We start from the raw sequence: 24230 nt of genomic DNA, 5'->3' as shown, positions 1-24230 counted from the left end.
TTAGCGCACGCGTTCTCGTGCAATGGTCAAGTTCATCAGGCAGCAGTCCTCTTGTCTCTCTCTCTCCTCTGCGAGTCCTGTCATTATTAGTATTCCACGTGCTAGTCCTGTCGAGGGCTTTTGCGCAGCGGTTCTTGTAGCTACGCCCCCGAACCTTCTGGACCTCACCCAACTCTTCTCACCACGCCCTCTGACGCCACGCCACCGCCACCACTCTCGAGCTCTGATTGGCGGCTCGTGCTTACCGTCATTGCTTCTGCCGCTCCGCCTCGACTCCGCCCCCATCCTCCTCTGCCTGCCTCGTGTTAACTCGCCCAATATGAACCAACGTTAATGCAAAAGGGATTGAGGCTACGGACGTAGGATGATCGGTGGCAGTAGGGCCTATTTTCCTGGCTCCTACTCAATGCAGAATTAACACTGGAAGGGAACTAAGCTCACAAATACTAAGACATAACTATACTATTGCGAGGCTACATTTTGCTTGTGTGAATAACTATGGGGGACAGACTTTAACCTTTATTAAACTCACTTGACAGACTCAACACCTCAACACTGCCCCCATCCCTCGTCAGACTCGTCCCCGAGTCGAACATACAAAACTGGAACGACCGGTTTTAAGAAAGAGTTGGGACTAACTTTTAATTACATCTGACACTTAGATGTGGTTCCCCCTAACATTTAATCTAACCCCCTGTGTGTGACAGTTTTACAACACTAGATATGTCCCACCTACTGCGTTGTGTAACTAACTCTAACCGACTCACACCCACAGCTAACCGAATTGCGGAATTGTTTTGAAACTAAACATAAAGCCGGTGGGTAGCATCCTATTTACAATTACAGAACCTAATTATTTACATCTCTATAACCCAGGACCTGTTCCTTTTGTGGAAAGAAGTTTGGAGGGGAGAAACAACAGCAATGCACCAATGCACATTACACAAACAGTTCACATTTCCAATGTCATATTTGCTGCTTGGCTGCATCTTCTTGCTTCCTGCTTCGTCTTCGGTGTGCAATAATAAAAAACTTAAAGGTCTTCTTTCCTGGCACACCAGAATACAATGTACAAACCGTGTCCGTTTTTATTGCCAGCAGGGCCAATCTCATGTGGTCCGACTGCGTGACATCGACGCCACTTAAAACCAGTGGTCCGCAGGTGCGAGGTAAGTTTGCAGCAAATGACTACTCAGCAAAAAGGCAAGGCCACAGAACGTGTGGTCCATAATGTGCATTGTAGTGCAGCAAAATGCAGCAGGGGTGCTGCACAGGTGTAGCCAAGAGCAGCTGCACAGTTCAGTGTTCCTGCACACTTCCCCTCCAAAATGGGTCCATGGGTGGGGAGGAAGACAAAGCACAGTTAGCAAAGGAAAGGACACAAGGGTACACATCAATACAAGGCAATGCAACATGAGGGGCGTGGGAGAGCAAGCTCGTCCCTAACCATTCGTACCCCCCCCCCCCCCCCCCACCCCCAAAGGTCAGCCTACACTGCCCTTGCCATTTCCCCGTATTTACACTTTACAAATTCGTCTCTACGTCTTGTCTCCCATATCCCCCTCTAAACCAAATTCGTCTTCCAATCCCTCCCAAGAAGGAAGAGATGGAATACCCACAATGTCACTTCCACGGCGAGATGCGTCTCACTTACTCAACAGTTTACAAAACCCGGTGTGGAGTTCCGTCTCCTTGGTGAGTGGATGTGGATGGTGCGAAGAGACTTCCTCATCCTAACTATACTCTAATAACATTAACTCAGTTACACTACCCGGGGTCTTGCCCTACCAATTGGCATCTTTAAACTATGCGGTTCTAAAAACCAATTCCCATTGACCCACCCTGTGGTGCTCTTCCAAATTTGGGTCTCACTCCCCAATTTTTCACGACTGTGCCTTTGCACAATTTCGGGGCTGGGTCGTGTAGCTACACTAGCATAGCAGGTCCAACTACCTGCGCACCTCCGCCACTGAAGCCGCCACCCGAGCTTACCTTGCTCCTTGCGACTACCCTAAATCGGGGAAGGCCCCTCCTGGCTCTCTCACCCCTCTGATGCCCTCTCTGGCATGGGGCTACCCAGGTCCTTCTCCTGGATCCTCGGGCCCTACTGAACACTACTCTGACTGGCTCCCAGAGCCTATCTGCGGCCTCACCTGGCCGACAAACTACCAGTGGCGGAGTGCCCCAATAACCATACGCAGTACGCACCAACAAAGCCCACACGCCCAGCCGTTCCACAGACTCATGCACCCATCCAAGCACTTCCTTGCCACTACCTGCACCACAGGTGTCAATATCCAATAATTTACCTAAGCCCTCTACCTGACTTTAAACTACCCTCCCCGGGTATTCGTGAAGGGGTCCATCTTCCCCCATTCACTCCTTCGCACCATGCATTCCACACCACTCATTCCACACCATTCATTCCACACACCAAGCTCTCTTGCACCCCTCTTGTGCTCACAAATCCTTTTTTCCACTTGCACCCCATGCAAGTCAATTCACTCAACACAATTTCTCTTGTCCTCAATACACCACTCATACACCACCTCTGGTTATCCCCAACCAATGCCTCATTTGCCCAAGTTCATCCACACACACAATTTCATTCAATTCCTCATTTGCGCCTCAATCTCAGGCTTATACTCGCACACAATTTCTCCACACTACTACACACACACAGCATCATCTAACTAACTATTTCCCTCTAATGCTCGAATGCTCGTGCTTCCCCGTCTTCCCTTACACTAAGCACTCCCTCGTCATTAACATCCATCTAATCTCTCAACGTCCCCTCTACCGGTACAACGTCACTACTTAAATCTTGTCCCTACCGTCATTTACTAAAGCCCTAACAATATCCTAGCCCGCCCTCGGCTAGTTTACACTGCCATCCCCATAATCTACTGCTCATGTGCCCCAAATGAATGGTAAAGCTACCATTCGCCAACACTATGGCTAACTGTCCACTCCACTCGAGCCTCTCGGTGCGGAAATACTTCGTCGTCACAGCTCGGCTTCGAAATGCCGAGCAATGCATGCGGGTGGTTGGTCCCCTGTTGGTTTGGTCCGTCCGGCATTTTCGATTCAGGGGAGGAGGTTTTGTTGGACCAGGGTTCCAGGCGCCATCTCTGCGCGGAGCCTTTCGGTCCCCGGCACGATGGTCCAGCCTCCCCCGGTCGGAGCACCGCGCCCGCCAGGGGGCGAAGCTCGGACCTCTCCTACCCGCCCCCCCCCCCCCTCGAACCGTGCCGATCGCCTTTCCCGCCAAGGCGCGGCAACGACCATACAGGGCGGGGCCCGGCACGAATCGTGCACGCCGCCGCGGCAACGATCCCCGCCGGTCCCCGCTGCACACAAAGCACACCACGCACCGAGGGCTCGCGTCGGCTATCCGTCGCCCTAAACGCTGCCCCGGTCTGCGTCGATGCCTGAGTCACATTCTCACACCCACACGCGACCCACTCCTCTCTCGCACACCGAGGCGCTCCAGCGCCTCCCATACACCCCCTGCATTCTATTACAGCATTCGCTCTCCGCACACGGTCTGGTGTGCACTCGTTTCCCGCACACTCCGGTGCACTCGTACCACTCACACACTCCGTTACACACTTGGCCATCGCACATCCTCGCATACACTCTTTTGTTACACCCTCAGTAACAACCACGGGTGTGCACTCTCCGGGTACACACCCAATCACGCGCTCTGGTGTGCACTCCTGCACACTCCCTACCACACGCTCCGGTGTGCATCCTCGCACACTCTCTTCGACCATCGCACACTCTGTGTCACACTCCGTTCCACACTCTGTTTCACACTCTTCCCACTCACATTCCGTCATGCACTCGCGCTTCGGTGCCGTTCGCACATGCGCGCCATTCACCCTCACACATCGCACCACGGACCTTCCACGAGCGCCCGGGTTACGTCGCGATCCCAAGCGCGCCAAAAATCTTTTCGCGCCAAACATTTTCGCGCCATACACGCTCCTACTCACCTTCGGGATTCTCTTCTCCGCCAACCGCACCTGCAAACCTTCATTGGGGTTAGCAAGCACGGCATCACAATGTGAACACGGACTTTGCACATATTCCATTTCTTCCTCCCACGATACATTTACTTTTTCTCCCGTCTCTTCAACCCCAATTTCAACTATACACATTTCATTTTCTTTTTCCTCGACGACCGCCGGTGCACACAAAATTTTATTTTCCAACTCGGCGGCCGTCGGCTTTTCCATACCCCGTGTCGCGATTTCTACCCCCTCGGTCAACTTGACTGCGCTCTGCTCTACCCCGCTCTCTACGCGTTCCTCGTACTGCGTTACCTCGTCGCATACCAATGCGACTTTTCCGCTCGACCTGCGCTCAATGTCCTCCCCCATTTTTTTTATTTGGCCACCTATTTTGTTTTCAAACCCTTTTATTCCCCGGGCGGATTTGTCGCTTTGAGCATCCATCTTTTTCTCTTGGATGTCAAATTTTTCAGTCAACTCGCCCTTGTTACACCTTACCTCGTCCCTTATTTTATTCATTTTTTCTCCCATATACGCCCTGAGTTGTATCATAAAGAGGTTCATATCCATTGGCGCTGCGGGCGCGGCTCTCGCTGCCTCGTGCGAGGCGCCGCCATTTTCTACCCCTACTGCCGGCCCCTCATCAATGTCCTCCATTTTTCCCAATTCTTCCCGGTGGTCCTGGGTTATTGATTCTACCTCCTCTACCTCCTCATTTATCCCCACCGGTATTCGACCGTCTTGGCTAGCCATGGCACGAATTAAATTTGGATCTTAAAAAATAAATTTTGGTCGCTCGTAATTTGGAGTGCGTTAAGCGCACTTTGGGTCCTATCCCACTCCTGACACCAATTGTTGTGGATCCGCCGCCGGCCCTCTCCCCTTACCAAGGGGGGGATTAGTCCCTTTGTCTTTGACTGACCAGCGCGACCCGGGACCTATGACGTCCCATCCGGACAGCGCGAAATAGGGTATTAGGACGAAATTCGCTATTACCTAAATACTCGCGCTGCCCTGGAAGCGAGGAAATAAGCCCCGCACGAACCACGTGTGTTGGTGATACGCCGAGCGGTTTGCGTACACGTGACTCGCGCTATTATTAATTACTAGACCCCGATTCAAGCGGTTCTTATTCGTACCACGCTTAGTCAATGGCGAAATCACAAAGACGATCGAATTGGGAAGAAAGGAAGAACAGGTTTATTTACACTACACACAATGATTCAAGAAAAAGGGGACACAGAGCAGCCTTATACAGTCTTACTTAATACCCAAGGACATGGGCCCGTCTCACACACACACTCACACAAGGGTTGCTGATGAGCGGGTTGATGTTCACCAGCGCGTTCAGGGATGGCTTCCGTGCAGCTCTCTCTCCGGTCCCCGGCACGTCCCGTGTAGATGGAAGGAGCTCTCCGCGTGTCGTCTAAACGGAGCGAGTTATCACGGGGCGAATTGGTAGGGAGCGGACTTCGATGCTGCTGGCGGTTATTCACTGGCGGCTATAGCCGCGCTTACTCGCATGGCGAGAAAGCGCAATAAGCGTTACCGGTGCGTCTGGATGCGCCGGCGTACTTGGCACAGTTCAACGCCTCTTCTTCTCTCTCTGCGCAAGTCCTTAAACAACGCGCTTATCTTGCGAGTCCGAATCCTTTCTCTCTCCTCTGCGAGTCCTGGCATGCGAGTCCTCTCCCAACAAGTCCTCTCAACAAGTCCGTTTATCTCTCTCTCTCCTCTGCGAGTCCTTCTGACGCTAGTGATGCAAGTCAGTCCTCTTATCTCTCTCTCTCCTCTGTGAGTCCTTTCGAGGGCTTTGCGCAGCGCGTTATATAGGCACGCCCCACGAACCTTCTCGAACTCACCAGACGCCCCTCACCACGCCCTCTCACGCCATCCCGCCAGAGCCCTGATTGGCTGGTGGCTCTTACCGTCTCCCGCTGCCGCTCCCCGACCTCAACGCCGCTCACCCCACCCTTTTTAGGCCTACCTCATGTTACCCGACTAGTGGGCAGCCAATGCTTAACAAACTGGATCGAGGCTAGGGTGGCTGGGAAATCGGTGGCAAGTAAAGCCTATTTTCTGTCTTTACACAACGCAGGCACTAAGAGGGGAAATGGCCTATTCTTACACATACTAAGACATAACTATACTACAAATGGGCCTATATGTTGCTCATGTGACTAACTATGGGGGGCAAACCTTTAACCTTTAATGACTTAAATGTCCCAATCTCAAAACCGTAGCAATATATATATATATATATAACATAATTTCAAAACACACCTGGGCACAAGTGTGCCTCACTGACCGGGTCCTCAGTCGAGGTCCTCAGCATCATCCCGTTTCGGCCCTTCAACCTCGATACGGTCAGCTAATGTGGGCCAGCAGAGGTGAATTTGCTAGTATGTGTATACGTATATATATATATATATATATACATAGATATATATATATATATATTTTTATATATATATATATATATATATATATATATATATGTATATATATATATATATATATATATATATATATATATATATATATATATATATATATATATATATATATATATAAATAAAAATATATATAAATATATATATATATATATATATATATATATATTGTTGCGGATCTCCGACGTCGGCTCACCCCTTATCAAGAGGGGGTTAATCCCCTTGTCTTTTATCTGGCCGACGCGATCCCGAAGTTATCACGTTCCTTCCGGTCGGTGTTAAATAGGGTTGTTGGTCGAATTTAGTCCTATTACCTAAGTACTAACACCGACCGTAAAGCAAGGAAATAACTACCACTCGAATCCCGGATATTGATTGAATATGCCGAGCGGATAGCAATCCGTGACCCGAACTGTTAACAAGGACTAGACCCAATTATAGCGGTTCCTAATCGTGCCACGCTTACCCAATTGAGAAAAGACTAGGACGCTCGGATTAAGAGGAAACCAGAAAGAACAAGTAATTTATTAACAATGTACAAAGAAGAGGAAACGAAAGAATGTACAAGGAAAGAGGAAGAAAAAGTACACATGGCAGCCTTAATAACAGTCTTATTCTATTCTCTGGACACGGGCCCGATCACTCTCAGATTCGGTCTCAGACGCAGACTCACGTGGGGATGTAGAAGGTAGGGTGGAAGGTCCGGCGATGGTGTTCAGGCTCCGGTCCTCGACCCGTACCAGGCGATGATGGTGGACGGCAGACAGCTCTCCGCGTAGCGTAGGCGCGTGCGGACAATTATACAGGGGAAGGTCGGTAAACTGGCGGTTATACGAAGCACTTTTCACACACGTCCTTCCAATTGCAGCTGCCTCAATCAAGGCTCATAACGCAAGTTCTTGCAATAAGTCGTTGTAACGCCGTTCTTTAGCGCGCTCTCCAAAGAGTCCTTTTACCATCTCCTCTCCACTCTCTCTCTCTGCACGAGTCCTCTCAACAACGCGCTCGCCCCCTTGAGTCCTCTCAACCACGATAAGTTCTCTCGAGTCCTTTGTAATGAGCGCTGCTGCGTAAGTCCTCTCCGCACAGTCCTGTCGAGGGCTTTGTGTGCGCGCTTTTATAAGCCAAGCCAGCGAACGCTCTGGAAGCCCCAACCACGCCCGGTCAGGCGATCTCTCCTTAGCCCTGGTTGGCTGGTGATGGCTTACCGGCTCCGCCTTGATGGCTGTTTGACGTGGCCGCACATCCAGCCTTGCGCTCCGCCCCCTTTTCGGGCCTCACCTCGTGGCTTTTGGGCTGGTTCGAGCGGAAGCCCAAGGGCAGTGAAGGCTGCTGGCCAAGGAGCGTAACAAACTGGGAGGGCCGATGGGGCACAGATTGGAGAGCGCTTAATGGCGTTGCTTGGAGGGAGGCTGCCAAAATGAACAAAAGGGGCCTACTCTTATTTGTTTGACACAACGCAGATGCAACTACTGGACATGGCCTTATCTAAACACATACTAAGAAATAACACGTCTTATGGTGACCTACGTGTTGCATGTGGCCTATCTATGGGGTGCAACCTTTAACCTTTAATGATGTTATCTTTGTGGGTTCTCAAAACCGCAACAATATATATACAGTGCATTTAGAAAGTATTCAGACCACTTCACTTTTTTCACATTTTGTTATGTTGCAGCCTTATGCTGAAATCGTTTAAATTCATTTTTCCCCTCATCAATCTACACTCACTACCCCATAATGACAAAGAGAAAATAGGATTTTAGAAAGTTTTGCAAATTTATTAAAAAGAAAAAAACTGAAATATCACATTGACATAAGTATTCATACCCTTTGCTATGACACTTGAAATTTAGCTCAAGTGCCTCCCATTTCTCTTGATCAACTTTGAGATGTTTCTACACTTTGATTGGAGTCCACCTGTGGTAAATTCAATTGATTGGACATGATTTGAAAAGGCACACTACACACCTGTCTATTTAAGGTCTCACAGCTGACAATGCATATCAGAGCAAAAACCAAGCCATGAGGTCGAAGGAACTGCCTGCAGAGCTCAGAGACAGGATTGTGTCGAGGGACAGATCTGGGGAAGCCTACAAAAAAACTCTGCTGCATTGAAGGTTCCCAAGAGCACAGTGGCCTCCATAAAATTCTTAAATGGAAGAAGTTTGGAACAACCAGGACTCTTCCTAGAGCTGGCCGCCCGGCCAAACTGAGCAATCGGTGAAGAAGGGCCTTGGTAAGAGAGGTGACCAAGAACCCGATGGTCACTCTGGCTGAGCTCCAGAGATCCTGTGTGGAGATGGGAGAAACTTCCAGAAGGACAGCCATCACTGCAACACACCACAGATCTGAGCTTTATGGCAGAGTGGCCAGACACCACCAAATTCAAAACATCTCACCACCATGTAATTCAAAACACCTCACCACCACGTAATTCAAAACACCTCACCACCAAATAATTCAAAACACCTCACCACCACGTCATTCAAAACACCTCACCACCACGTAGTTCAAAACACCTCACCACCACGTAGTTCAAAACACCTCACCACCATGTAGTTCAAAACACCTCACCACCATGTAATTCAAAACACCTCACCACCACGTAATTCAAAACACCTCACCACCACGTAATTCAAAACACCTCACCACCACGTAATTCAAAACACCTCACCACCACGTAATTCAAAACACCTCACCACCACGTAATTCAAAACACCTCACCTCCACGTAATTCAAAACATCTCACCACCACGTGATTCAAAACACCTCACCACCACATTATTAAAACACCTCACAACCACGGAAACAAAAGTTTGAGGGAGTTGTTCAGTGACAACACAGACACTGCCCAGATATGTAGACATATAGATATATGAATGATCGTTTTAAGGCCATTTTTCCCCGCTACAGCGGGGGTTAGCCTTGCGGGCCCCATGACAATCATGGTTCCCTGTTTGAGAAAATGTTTTTTTATGGCCGGATGCCCTTCCTGACGCCAACCTTTGGTCGCCTCTTACGATGCGCAGGGATACGGTGTACCTATTCTAAACCGGGGTACACACCGTGAGTATGTAGACATATAGATGAATTACTGTACCTGAGTTGCTGTTTTGTCATGGTTTACACCAATCATAATACAAACAATTATTTTGCACAAATGTATTAGTAATATATGTGATGATACATTTTATTAAAAATTGAAGTTGAAGATTTAAGTTGGAATTTTTTTTATTTTTGTTTAAAAGAATTCAAAAAAGGGAAAAACAAAATTCCAATTTTTTTCAAAATAAATACCCTTAGGACATACACACGGGAGAGGTAGGTGCATACCAGACGCTTGGTAGGATTTCACAAAAGTTTGAGGGAATAGTTCAGTGACAACACAACACAGGACAGGACAGACAGACACTGCGCAGATATACTTTATATATAGATATGTATATATATATTTATGAAATTGTGTGTGTATAAAATACCTTGTGATAAGGAGAGGAATAAAATACCTTGTGTATAAAATACCTTCTAGGAACTCCAGTTTCAATATTTTCCCACTTCCCACACAGTTCTAATTTATACATCCCTGTTTATTTTAATCATCATTCCTGATGACTAACCCTTATCCCACATTTAACTTCCTTTTTGGGTTATGGAGTTGTTCTTGCCAAACAGTGACTAGAACTGAAAACAGTGGTTCCACTCTAATCATTGCACCACTTCAGCACCATACCTCTAAACACTGTCCATACTACTTCCCTAAACGCTTGCACCACCCTTATGTTAATGCTCTGTATCAATGTGTTTATTCTCAGAAATTAAGACATTTAGAAAATTTTACCTAAGAGAAAGTCAATGCAGATTTGAAAATGTTGAGAAGTAGAATGTCTGATAATTATCTAATTTGTCATTTTTCCTCTATATGTTGACAACATGCACAGTTTTCTTTTTTTTTCTTTTTTACATGCTCTAAGGCTCGTGGAGGAGCTGCAACAGAAATCACATATACATGCAGACAGATACATGACTGCATGGAAAGTGTTAAAATATATAATGAACTAGCGAGGTAGGTAAGCCAAAAGAAAACAAACAATGCGGAAACGGCGAATGCTAAACCATGGAACCAATAAATTCCACATTCTTGTGCCACCTTCAGTCGAACATCAGACATGGACAGCCGGTTCGTGAATGACTTAGACAGAAACGGCGAGTGGGAAACGATAAACCAATAAATTCCACATTCCTATGCCACCTTTAGTCGAACAGCAGATTCATGAAGGACTAGCACAAACAACATACTACAATATGCACAAACAATATGGACTAGCACAAACATATGGTTCTTTCTCCAGTAAATGGCGATTCTGCAAATGGCACGGTTTGAAAGTAGAAACCCTCATGTCATTTCTTCATTCATATTTAAACTCGATATTTAAATTTTCATTCCAAACTGCATCATTCCAATCATAAATTGATACTACAACAAATACTGTGTTAAATCACGATTGTATTGAGATATTGTTAAACCAGCTCATTGTGGTCATCTATTCACTTCCGTAGCAGATCCGCATCGAGCCAATTTCAAAATCATAATTTTATTGAGGAATTTATGAAAGCTCCTACCTACGTTACAACATCCATTGGGACCCCAAAGTGTTCCACAGAAGGTTTGGCGGGGCTAGCCTCAAAACTGAGGAAGTAGTTTAGGGACGGACAGATGGACACTCATGTTTTATAATATAGATGAAAGGTACCACACATGCACACACAGAATACGCAAGAAACTTGTATGCCAGCAGAGGCCATTTGGCCCATTGAGCCTGTGCTATATCTACACCGTATCAATTCATTACAACAGTTTATCAACTTGAATTCATTTGTTGAAGGGGTGCGAGTGGTGGATGAGTGGGGATAAGAACAGTGGGGGCAAGCACACATCACAAGGTGTTTTCCACATAAATATAAGATGACAAATATATATATATATATATATATATATATATATATATATATATATATATATATATATATATATATGTATATATATATATATATATATATATATATATATATATATATATATATATATATATATAACTTTATATATACTCATGAGATACCCATGCTATGCACGGGTGGGAGGCCAGAGGCAAACAGGCAATGCAGATACGTCGAATGCTAAAGCATGAAACCAATAAATTCCACATTCATGTAGCACCTTCAGTCGCACGTCAGACATGGACAGCAAGTTCATGAAGGACTTCCATGAAAAACGTACCTGTTCGCAAACAAACGGGTACGTTCGTATAGAAACATCGATCGTGGGTCCGTGGCAAATCTGCATATGGCGATCCGCGAAGATCACGTTTAGAAAGTAGAAACCATCGCGGCATGTCGTCCTTTACTTGAACTCAATATCTCTTTTTTCATTCCAAACAACATAATTCCAATCACAAATTAATCACAAAATAAACTTTTAACAACATTGTTCATGTTTCCTTCATTGTAAAAACTACCAAGTCAACAGTTAAAAGGATTTTGAGCCGATAGGTGTTACGGCCTTGGCAAGATCGATGGAGACAGCGATCTGTTAGCGTATACACTGCCCAAATAGCTATGTGGAATTCTCTCATGTAGAGATTAAACTCGTCATTTGAACTTTGGCCAAGGTCATTATTTACTTTTCATGATGTTTATATACGAATCAAAAAGAAGATAATTGGTTTTGGGTTGTCCTTTCCGCATATCTCGTGGGATTGTGAGTTGGAGAGACGACCGTGATGGCGGGGAGGGGGTTGGCATTCTCTCAAGCAGGGATTCAACCCATGTCCTTATAAAAGGTCTTTGTCCGAGGTCACCGAGTCCGATCGGTGCAGCCGTGCAGCTATCGGTGCAGCCGTTTGTGCGGCACCCGGGAAAATAACGTTATGCGGGAGTCCAAACCTGAAAATGCTGGAGGCAAAAGCTGAAATTGGAAAAACAATATGGCCTATTTTACTCAAGGGGATCCCAGGATTACCCACCCAAAATATTGTTGCGATCGGTTCAGCTGTTTTTGCGGTACCTTTGAGACAGACAGACAGACAGACGGACGGACATTTGGTGAATTATAGTAAGATATATATGTATTATTAAGGTTTTTTTATTTTGCTCTTTCTTGGGTGGCTTGTTGCAGGGAGGGGCGGGGGGAATGTGATTGTAAGATGAGATGACGAATGAATGGCAGACAAGCACATTCACCTTTTGACGAGACCTTCTCATAAGTATCACAACACCAAACCTGACTTTGACACAAACACAGCCGCTGACCCTGGGGGGCATGACATCACTTCCCAGAGCACTCTGTGTACCAGTTACATCATTTTTATGACCGTTTTTCCCTCTGCATTTGGTGGACGGGGCAATCAAGGAGGAATTTCCTCTGGGGATTTTTTCTGTGTTCTGTCCTTTAAATGCTGAGTGTCAAACAAGGAAACAGCATGTACCATTTTTAAAAGTGTTTGCTGTGACCTAGTCCGTGTTCGAACCGCAGACCTCCCAGACTCAGAGTGGACACTCTAACCATTACGCCACTTGAGCAGCAAATGTAGTGCAAAGTGAATTTCCAAGTAATTATATTTTTGGGGATCGAGCCATGTTTTGCATTTGGGGTCTCTGATTGGCTGCACAAAAGCACACGATATTGATGCATTTTGGCCAGTCATGGACAAAACGTGGCTGCCCCCACAGAAAATACTTGGAAAAAGTGGCAAATTTGCAGTTTTTAATATGAGAATGTAAAATGAAAATGATGATCGGATCTAGTAGTACCCATTTTTGACATTTGAGTTTAGATACTGTTAATATGATTACACCAATTCTTACACCTCATTTCCTAATGCATACTTCACCAAATGCAAATCAAGGTTCAAATTTTTTCACAGACACTGGACACAATTGCTGGTTATCCTAATCAGGACGCCAAGGAGCTAAGGAGTCTCATTACTCAACCTCATTTTATGGTGAGGTTTCTATTCTCATCTCTTTCTATTCTAGCAGTGGCAGCATTTATTCCTACCTGACCCTGTCCCCATTCCTCGAGGCAGTGCCTGCTTGTCTGAGTCCCAAGTTTACGTGCACCGTTTGCCAAACGGTTACCTTCATTCATTTTCATTTTTTTCTCCCCTCTTGCCAGGCTCTGCTTCAAGCACATGATGTTGTTGCTCACGAGGTGTATAGTGATGAGGCCCTGAGGGTGACGCCTCCACCAACTTCACCCTTCCTTAACGTGGAATCACCAGAGAGTCCCAATGGAGACCTGGACATGGAGAATGTCACGAGGGTGCGCTTGGTGCAATTCCAAAAGAACACAGATGAGCCCATGGTGAGGGAAAGAAAATTTAGGGAGAATTTTTTTTTGGCCTAACATATTTTGAGGAACGTCGTGTAGAGAATGCTTTCTCTCGTGCCGGTAGGGAACCTCTTGTAGAGAATGCTTTATTTCGTGCCGGTAAAGAAACTCGTGTAGAGAATGCTTTCTTTCGTGCCGGTAAAGAAACTCATGTAGAGAATGCTTTATTTCGTGCCGGTAAAGAAACTCGTGTAGAGAATGCTTTCTCTTGTGCCTGTAAAGAACCTCGTTTTGAGAATGCTTTATCTCGTGCCGGTAAAGAACCTCGTGTAGAGAATGCTTTATTTCGTGCCGGTAAAGAAACTCGTGTAGAGAATGCTTTCTCTCGTGCCGGTAGGGAACCTCGTGTAGAGAATGCTTTATTTCGTGCTGGTAAGGAACATCGTGGAGAGAATGCTTTATTTCGTGCCGGTAAAGAAACTCGTGTAGAGAATGCTTTCTTTCGTGCCGGTAAAGAAACTCGTGTGGAGAATGCTTTCTTTCGTGCCGGTAAAGAAACTCGTGTAGAGAATGCTTTCTCTTGTGCCTGTAAAGAACCTCGTTTTGAGAATGCTTTATCTCGTGCCGGTAAAGAACCTCGTGTAGAGAATGCTTTATTTCGTGCCGGTAAAGAAACTCGTGTAGAGAATGCTTTCTCTCGTGCCGGTAGGGAACCTCGTGTAGAGAATGCTTTATTTCGTGCTGGTAAGGAACATCGTGGAGAGAATGCTTTATTTCGTGCCGGTAAAGAAACTCGTGTAGAGAATGCTTTCTTTCGTGCCGGTAAAGAAACTCGTGTAGAGAATGCTTTCTTTCGTGCCGGTAAAGAAACTCGTGTGGAGAATGCTTTCCCTCGTGCCGGTAAGGAACCTCGTGTAGAGAATGCTTTCTCTCGTGCCAGTGAAGAAGCCCGTGTTGAGAATGCTTTCTCTCGTGCCGGGTACCGGTAAGGAACCTCGTGTGGAGAATGCTTTCTCTCGTGCCGGGTACCGGTAAGGAACCTCGTGTGGAGAATGCTTTCTCTCGTGCCGGTAAGGAACCTCGTGTAGAGAATGCTTTCTCTTGTGCCAGTAAGGAAGCTCGTGTTGAGAATCCTTTCTCTCGTGCCGGGTACCGGTAAGGAACCTCGTGTGGAGAATGCTTTCTCCCGTGCTGGTAAGGAACATCGTGGAGAGAATGCTTTCTCTCGTGCCGGTAAGGAACCTCGTGTAGAGAATGTTTTCTCTTGTGCCGGTAAGGAACCTCGTGTAGAGAATGCTTTCTCTCGTGCCGGTAAAGAACCACATGGAGAGAATGACGTGTGAAATAACAGAAGAGTGATGGAACGAAGCCCATGTGAATTGCGGTGTCAATGGGTAATTCACTCTCCAAGTCTGATTTTCTGCATTTAGCGATTAGTATGTTCAAAAAGCGCAGCATGTTCAAAAACAGCCGTGTTCGTTTGAATGGATTGAATGTTTGAAAGATGGAACCATGATTATAAAGTATTATGTTCGGATGAACGGATGTTTGGAAACTGGGTGTTGAGAACTCAGGGAATCCCTGTATAGCTCAATATTTCAAAAAGTTATGGACAGATTCGGACGAAACTTGGTGGCTAGGTTGTGTGTGTATGTAACACGGACAAATTTATTCGATTTTTAGTGAGGATCTGGATACGAGAAATTAGGTTGTTGTTTTTTTGTATACATAGTCGAGGCTCGTGGAGGAGCTAGTACACTGAATGGATCAGGATGTAACAGGACAAAGGGAACAGTGGAAAGAAAGGTGGGGAAACACCAACAGCAGAGTTGAAGGCCAAGATAGAGGAAGACTTTCACAAATAATGAGTGATGGGGAGGAATGGGGGGGGGGGCAGGAGATGATGCATGTGGTGGGCAAGATGGATGGAGTCGGAAATTCCGAGGGGAAACTGGAACTTTGGAAGGAGGAGGGATTGGGTTGGGGTGGCAAAGAGGTGACGGGGAAGTTGTTCATGAGGGTAGAAAAGATCATGGTTTTGGATCGGGGATGATATGAAATGGTGAACAGCTGTCTTGAAAACCTGAAGGGGAGGAAGAATGAGATTGATGAGGATGTGGAAGTTGGTCCCACAGACGGGAGAATAAAAGAGGAAGAAATGAGCGGAGGTGAACAATGATCCTGGATTTAGGTAGATTCACCAGAAGGAGTTTTATGGGTGACCGTGTGAGCCCTGCAGAAACCTGGGGGGACAAAGCATGGAAAGAGCAGAGGGTGCAAGGCCAGAAAGGAGGAGGTAGAAGACAGAGAGACCACTGACCTGCCTGTGATGGTGAAGTGATCGGCCCATAGACTACTTCATCGCGAGAGATTCCAATAATCTTGAAGGCCTTGCTTTCCATGGCGTCGAGCTGAGCAATATGTGAGGCACGGGAGCCAACCCAGAAAGGAGAACAGTACTCCATCAAGCTACAGATGAAAGCCTTATAGATGGATAGTTCAGTTGTACCAAGGGATGACTTTGTACGACAGAGAATGTCCAGTGGGGCTGGCTTTGGAGGCAAAGTTTGAAATGTGGTTTGCCCATGAAACTGTTTACACAGTTGACAAGGTTTTTGAATTGTCACCAGGAAAGAAGTTATTAAAGTTGAAATGCAACTTCAGGCTTGGTTGCAATCTGAGGAATACACAGAACCACCCACTTCTAAACGCAGTGTCAACCTCTGATCACTGATCCACTTAAGAGGTGCGATGTGGATATAATCTCAAATGTGATGGCGTGCCAGCTCAACACTTGTGGGGAATCTACTTCACGCTGGTGACAGCCAGTGGTCCCCAAACAGAGACCGTTTGTAGTATAGCCATGCATTTTCACCCTAATGTCTCGGATGGTTTTTTTTGTTTGACATTGACCTTGGGGCTGAAGTGCATGCTATTAGTTTGACCAGCTTTGTTTGACCATGCACTTTGGTCTTGGGGCCGAAGCACGTCTTTAGCTTTGCTTTAATGTTGTTGGTTTTTTTGGTTTTTTCCTTTTTTTCTAAACAAAAAGCATCTTTACAAAGATGAAATCCAGTGAGCCAGAAACACGTCCATTGATTGATTTCCTTCCAATCGGTGGCTGGTATTACCAAAAATGGCTACTATAGCCTGTTTAGACTGATTGTGTGAAGAACTGCAGGCAAAATCATGACCATAGCAAAAGTAAAACGATTATTTCCCTACAGCAATACATCAGTGCTTGTCAGTGGGGAAAAAACCCTGAGTTTAGACTCGGGCAGATGTAAATAACCCTCAATGGCGATGCAAATGTCATCACCCCCACTCCCCGCCCTTTCCCCCATCATTTTCCCTTAGGGTATCACACTGAAGATGAGTGAGCAGAATCGATGCATCGTGGCACGAATAATGCATGGTGGCATGATACACAGGCAAGGTGAGTTTAGATCGGTGAGAGGAACACAGACACGCTGCAAAATTTGTAGCTCGTGTAATCGATTGTAGGAGTTGGACGCATAATATATTTACCAACGAGTATGCCACTTTGAAATGTTTGAGTTCAGAATGTGAGAATGGCTGTTAATCTTGTGTCGGAGAAAGGAATACAATTTCTGCCGTTAGCACAGCATATTGATTGAGCTCTAAATTTAACTCTCTCACAGCGCGGGTTGTGATTGTAAACATGCTTCCATGTTGAATTTGATGCTGACAAAAGTGTGAACGGGTCCATTAATCTGACATGTTCAATTTTCGTGGTGACAAGGGAGTGTCTGCAATGGATATCGGCTGCTTCTGGTTGGTTCGTCGTATAGATATTAACCTGTCGTTTTTCTCGATGTGCGCGAAAGCCGAGGAAGTCATGGTTTACCTTGAGAATGGGTCTGGTGTTTGCAGGAACACTGCATATTGGAGATGAGATTCGAGAGATTAACAGCATCAGTGTCATGAACCAGTCTGTGGAACAGTTGCAAAAAATGCTGGTGAGCCGGATCCGCAATCATTGGACTGTTGCAGTTTTGTTAGTGTTGGGGGCCTTAGTAGAGGGGGTAAAAGAGAATGGAGTTTGGAAGTGTATTCTGAGAAATTGAGAAGAGGAGTATTTAAGGTGAAAGAAGAACACCTTTCTTTTATCTCTTCGCTTTTCTTAAAATATTTTTTCTTCTCGGATACAGTTTATCTATCTCCTAAACTCAGGCCATCTTTGTCCGCAGAGGGAGATGAGAGGAAGCATTACTTTCAAAATTGTTCCAAGCTACCAAAGTCAACCCTCTTCCTGTGAGGTACAAGTTTACTCTTCATTTTTATTTTTAAACATCACTTATATAATTAGAATGTCACGTACAAGTTCAACGTGTTATTACACTACTGCTCCTATAACTAATTTATTTATTTTGTCAATTGGTCCTTTAACTTCAGGTACTGACTTGTTTGACCTTTTGATACACAGTGTATTTGCTTGGCATTGTTTTTTTTTTTGGTTGGGGGGGAGGGGACGGGTGAGGGGTGGGCGAGGGAGTTTCCTCTATCTATTCATTTCCTTTTTTTTTGTAGATAGCGAAATTACTGTAGCTATCAAAATTAAAGTACAGCTTAAATTTTCATACGTGATATAATGCCTCAAGAGGTAGGCCAGGTCACATGGGGGTGTGGGTTTCTGCTGTGCCGATGATCAACACTGGGGTTGTTATACAACATTAGCAGGGGGGAGTACCCGGCAGGTGGTATTGCCCGATGCTGTTCTAATCCTGTTGGCATTTTGCCGAAATCAATTTTTTGTTTTCAAATTTTTTGTGGGTGCCTAAAACACTTTTTTTTTTTTTTTCTTTTTGTATACAAGATCGAGGCTCGTGAAAGAGCTAACATTAATCACACAAAAAGACAAACCGACACACAAAACACAAAAAACAAGGGGAGCGGCAGACAAGATGGGGAGAGAGGGGAAAGGACACAAACACAACATTTGAGAGCAGGGACATCGGGAGAACTTGGGGGGAGGTGGGAGAGGAATAAAACATATGAACACTGCAAGGACTCTGGGGTGAATTACCGGGGGTAGAAAAGATCAAGGTTTTCGATGGGGGAAGATAAGAGATGGTGGTGAACAGCTGTTTTAAAGACCTGGAGGGAGGAGTGGGATTGAAGGGAGTGGGGGAGTTTGTTCCAGAGGCGGGAGAAAAGGGGAATGAAAGAGTGAAGGTGAGCAGAGAGCCTAGACTTTGGCAGTTTAACCATAAGAGGGTTGCAGGCAGATCTTGTGTGACCTGAAGGAATATTGGGGGGACAGAGCACAGAGAGAGCTGGGGGAGCAAGGCCGGAGAGGAGTCGGTAGAAGACAGAAAGACCACCAACCTGCCTGCGGTGAGTGAGTGAAAGGCCCTCGGAGTTGACTACATCGCAGGAGATTCCAATGATTCTGAAAGCTTTGGCCTCAACAGCGTGAAGCCGAGCAAGGTGTGAGGCAGGAGCACCAGCCCAGAGGGGGGAACAGTATTCCATTGAGCTGCGGATGAAAGCCTTGTATGTGGTGAGGAGCTCAGGTGTGCCAAGGAAGGACTTCGCACGACGGAGGATGCCCAGTCGGCGACTGGCTTTGGAGGCCAGCTTGGAAATGTGGTTTTCCCAAGAAAGATCATGGCAGATAGTGAGACCCAAAAGCTTGAGCGACAGAACTTCTTGGAGAGGATTGTTGAGAAAGTAGATGGGAGGGTTGTCCAGTCGGTCCTTTCGGAGAGACATTGTAAGAGTGTGAGATTTGTCAGGATTGAAAGACATGTTCCACTTGTTTGACCAGTCTGTGATTTTGTCCAGGTCTGCAGAGAGTGAGGAGGCTGCAGACTGCCGATCTGAGGGATGAGGAATGGAGCGGCAGATAGTGGAGTCATCAGCAAAGAGATAGAGAGGATTTTCCAGAGAGTCGGAGAGGTCATTGATGAAGACCAGAAATAGCACAGGGCCCAGAACACTACCTTGGGGAACTCCAGCCAGAACAGGAAGGGAAGATGAGAGAAATCCATTCAGGGCCACACGTTGCCTATGACCAGAGAGGAAATCCGCAAGCCATGAGTGGAGATTTCCCTGAATACCATAGGAGGTGAGTTTGGTGAGCAGAGCTGGGTGCCAGACCGTATTGAAGGCACGTGATATGTCAAGTGAGACAGCTCTGATTTCCTGTTTTGCATTGAGGACCTCCATCCATTGTTGAGACAGCAGAAGCAGCATGTGCAGAGTAGAATGACCTGGTCTGAATCCAAATTGATGATCAGAGATCAAGCCATTGGAGAAGAGGAAGGATTTGATATCTGAAGCAATGATGGATTCCATGACTTTGCTGATAATTGGGAGCAGGCTGATTGGTCTGTAGTTGCAAGGATCTGTTTTTGCACCTTTTTTGTGTAAGGCGGTAATGTTTGCTGATTTCCAAGATGCTGGCAGATGACCTTGAGCAAAAGAGAGGGTGAAAAGAACAGAGAGAGGGTGAGATAGAGCGGCAGAGCAGGATTTTAGGACCCGAGGGCTGATGCCATCTGGTCCAGTTGCAGAATCAGAGTCGAGGTTTGATAAAAACTTCTCCACCTTGTCAGGAGAGAAGGACACAGAGTCCAGGAGCAGTTGGGTTCGACTGGGAAAGGTGGGAACAGAGAGAGATGGGTTTGGGACACAAGGTTTTGAGGCAAACACAGAGTTGAGGCATTCGGCTTTGTCACGTGCGGTGTCAACTGTGTAGCCATTTGAGGTAAGGGAGGGGATGGAGGGGGAACACTTCCCTATATCAACTAAGGGATGGGGTCAGGGATTATTTTATACTACCTTTCACATAGCTACAAATGCTTGGGCACGACTGTATAGAGCAATAAAAAAATTAGATTAATTAACAGGATTAAATCATTAAATATATATATACGTATGTGGGAAAATTACACGCCCAGACCAGGAATCAAACCCAGGATCTCTGATGAACGGTACCAGTGCCCTGCCATCTGGGCAACCCTGACTGAGCATCCGGGGCACTCGCTGCAATGCTTATGGGGCCCTCGCTGCCAACCATAGGAGCACCAATGGCCTGAACACGAGAGGTCTTCCTCCAATGGGGGCATATCATTTTCCCACATATATCAATTTAATTATTTAATCCTGTTCATTAATCGAATTGCTTCACTACGCCCCCAGTGGTGTTTATAATAGAGTACATGGATTATGGATTTGTCCCCCCCCCATTGGAGGAAGACCCTCTCATTGGAGGAAGACCAACCTTGTCCATCAGTTCGTGCATCGTATTTCCGTTACCGTGATAACTTAAGAACGGCTGTAGGGTTCCAAGTCAAACTTGGTACAAATCTTACCATAATTCACCGAATGTCCGTCTGTCTGTCTGTCTGTCTGTTCGAAGGTACCGTAAAAACTGCTGAACCGATCGCAAAGATATTTTGGGTAGATAATCCTGGGATCTCCAGGAGTAAAATAGGCTATTTAGTTTTCCCAATTTCAGCTTTAGTCTCCAGCATTCTCAGGTTTGGACTCCCGCATAACATTCGCGTTTGCATAACGTTCATTGTTCTCATTGTGACGATGTTGCTTTCCCGGGTGCCGCGCGATCAGTGCAGCCGTTTGTGCGGCACCCAGGAAAGCAACATGTCTCCATCGATCGCTAACAGATCACTGTCTCCATCGTTCTTGCCAAGGCCGTAACAGCTATCGGCTCAAAATCCTTTTAATTGTTGATTTAGCACAGTTACCCGTATCAGGAATTTGGTACACGTATCGGGAGTACATACGACATAGCGATTGTGAACACGATTATCGATCACGATTCATGATCACGATCATCACGATCATAGTGTATCGATCACGATTTGAAACACGATGGAATAATATTTACCGATATGAACAATGATGTGGCTTTTATTGAAATTCTAAAGATACTGTTTAGATTTTGGTGATTTGCGTGTGATATGATTCAACTGATGTTTATATGAATCGTTTAAAATAAAAAAACCCCTTCAATTTCTGATATTTTGCCTTTTCATTTGGGCTTCCCAATTGATACCCTGCCCATAGGGTGGGTACCGTTGCTAGTATGTATAATGATGCAAAGATTACCTGATTCGATTATAGGGTTAAGAGGTCAAAGGTCAGATGTCCCGTTAGGTAAAAATTCTGTTACTGCGATAATTTTGGAACCAGTGATGGGATTTTGACCAAACTTTGTATAAGTTGAACTGATGATAAAAGATGAACCGATTAGATTTTGACGTCAAAGATTAGAGGTCATGTCAGGCAAAAATGTGATATTTAAGAACAACTGAAGGGATTAAAATCAAACTTGGTACAAGTATGTATAATGATGTAATAATGTGGGCGGAAGCATATCGGTCGACGTCGCGACGTCAAAGAGTGCCGTCAAAGACTGCCGTTCCGTAATCTAAACAAATAACGTAATCTCTATCTGCATCTCAACTTGTTTCACATGTAGTAATCTATCTATAATTCCAGTAATCTCTGTGTGTGTGTCTGTGTGTGTGTCTGTGTGTGTGTCTGTGTGTGTGTCTGTGTGTTTGTTTGTCTGTGACCGCTGTTTCTCGACAACCACGGGTCCGATATACTTGAAACTTGCCAGGTATATTGCTGGGGACCTGAGGATGTGCCTTTTCAAGGTTTCATATTAATCGGAGAAGTAGTTACCGAGCTATGGCGATTTAGCCGTTCGCCGTTCGCTTTGGCTTTGCGAATGGACCAAACCATTTCATGTAAATAGAGGGGGGGGGGTTCTACCGTACTCGCAAGCCGTTCGCTTTGGCTTTGCGAATGGACCAAACCATTTCATGTAAATAGAGGGGGGGGTTCTGTGGTCGTTACTGCCACGTGGTTTCAAAGTTTTTTTTTGTTGTTGTTGTTTGCACGCATGTTTTTTTGCACCCACGTACGGGCACGCCCTAGTAATGAAGAATTCTCTGTGTTTTCTGATTATTTTGATAAAGTGAAATGGTTATAAAGAAAACTCTGCTTTTTCGTGTTTCTAGTTTTGATAATTTATCATAGCAGGTATGATAGCCAAACCAGATGTCTACACCATTGGTTTTTATTACCTCCGCCGCCAAAGGTGGATGGAGGTCATGTTTTCACCCCTGTCTGTCTGTTGTTTGTCTGTGAACAAGATATCTCCAAAAGTTGTGGATGGATTCGGACGAAATTTGGTGCAGAGGTAGCGTATGTGACAAGGACGAAATGATTACATTTTGGTGAAGATCCGAATCTGGATCTGGCTACTAGAATTTTTATGCCTCCACCCCCGAATGTGGCCGGAGACATTATGTTTTCACGTTATCCCCCCCCATACTTCCGTACGTCCGTCCGTATGGGCTAAACCTCGTTTTTCTCAGCAACCACATGTCCGATTGAGACGAAACTTTCAGGGTAAGAGTGACACCCATGCAGAATGTTTTTGTCGTAATTGTGACGTCATAGGTCACGTGGTATGGCAGCCATCTTGGAATAAACACAAATAATTAAAAGAATAATTTCTCAGAAACTGCTGAATGAAAATATTTGAAACTTGGCACATTGTCAAGTTCTCCCAAAGGGGAACAAAAGCATGATAACGATGACATCATAAGTGAAGTGGTATACCAGCCAAAAATGTTTAATCAAATTCCTTATCCTAAAAATCTGAAATTGCATGCATGTGATCTATGACCCATTTGTATTGAAATATTACATTCATGACATCATAGGTCACATGGTGTGGCAACCATATGGGAGTGAAAGAAAATATTAAATAATTATATCTCTGAAACCGCTTACCCTATTGATGCAAATTTTTACAATTATCATCCAACACCATTGTGGCATATAGTTTGAAAATGATGACATCATAGGTCATATGGTTTGGCAGCCATCTTGGATAGAAAAACAAACCTTATCTGATCAACACGAAACTTCACAAACGTGATCTCCTACCCATACATATGCAGAGTGTATATTTTTAAAGGTCATATGTCATGTCATGTGGTATGGCAGCCATATTAGCTTGAAAGCTGATATATATATATATATATTTTTAATCCCTTCTCTGAAACCGCTTCACCGATCGATGTGAAACCTGTCATGGCTGGTGAAAATGTGATACTTGAAAACAGCTGAAGGGATTTAAATCAAACTAGTTTATTTTTAGGACAGTGAACGAGGGCATCTACCCATTGTGGGATGATGCTGGGGCATATTGGCGACACAGTCACATTGCTCTAGTAGTCTCGTTTAAGTGATTCTTCACCATTGGGAGATGGGGATAAAAACTATATATAGCAGGATATCTCAAAAAGCTATGGACGGATTTGGATGAAACTTGGTGGACCGGTTGAGTGTGTGACAAGAACGAATCGATTCGATTTTGGTGAAGGTCCGAATACGGATCCGGATACGATAATTTTTTTAAGT

General features: G+C 45.4%; 1 protein-coding gene across 6 annotated transcripts in view; it reads left to right on the top strand.

Moving 5' to 3' along the window:
- The window catches only part of LOC137425336 (peripheral plasma membrane protein CASK), a 176613-nt gene that overhangs the window by 120826 nt on the left and 31557 nt on the right, over positions 1-24230 (top strand). For all 6 annotated transcript variants that reach the window (XM_078776559.1, XM_068113657.2, XM_078776560.1 and 3 more), the window contains exons 13-17: positions 13393-13470; positions 13644-13832; positions 17157-17235; positions 17694-17779; positions 18011-18079. In XM_078776559.1, coding sequence (XP_078632685.1) covers positions 13393-13470; positions 13644-13832; positions 17157-17235; positions 17694-17779; positions 18011-18079 — 501 coding nt within the window. The remainder of the gene's footprint in view (positions 1-13392; positions 13471-13643; positions 13833-17156; positions 17236-17693; positions 17780-18010; positions 18080-24230) is intronic.

This window comes from Myxine glutinosa, chromosome 4, assembly GCF_964187855.1.
Source record: "Myxine glutinosa chromosome 4, kmMyxGlut1.1, whole genome shotgun sequence".
NCBI classification, from domain to species: Eukaryota; Metazoa; Chordata; class Myxini; order Myxiniformes; family Myxinidae; genus Myxine; species Myxine glutinosa.
Note: the sequence above shows the minus strand (reverse complement) of the source record. Positions and strands in the feature narration are given on the sequence as shown.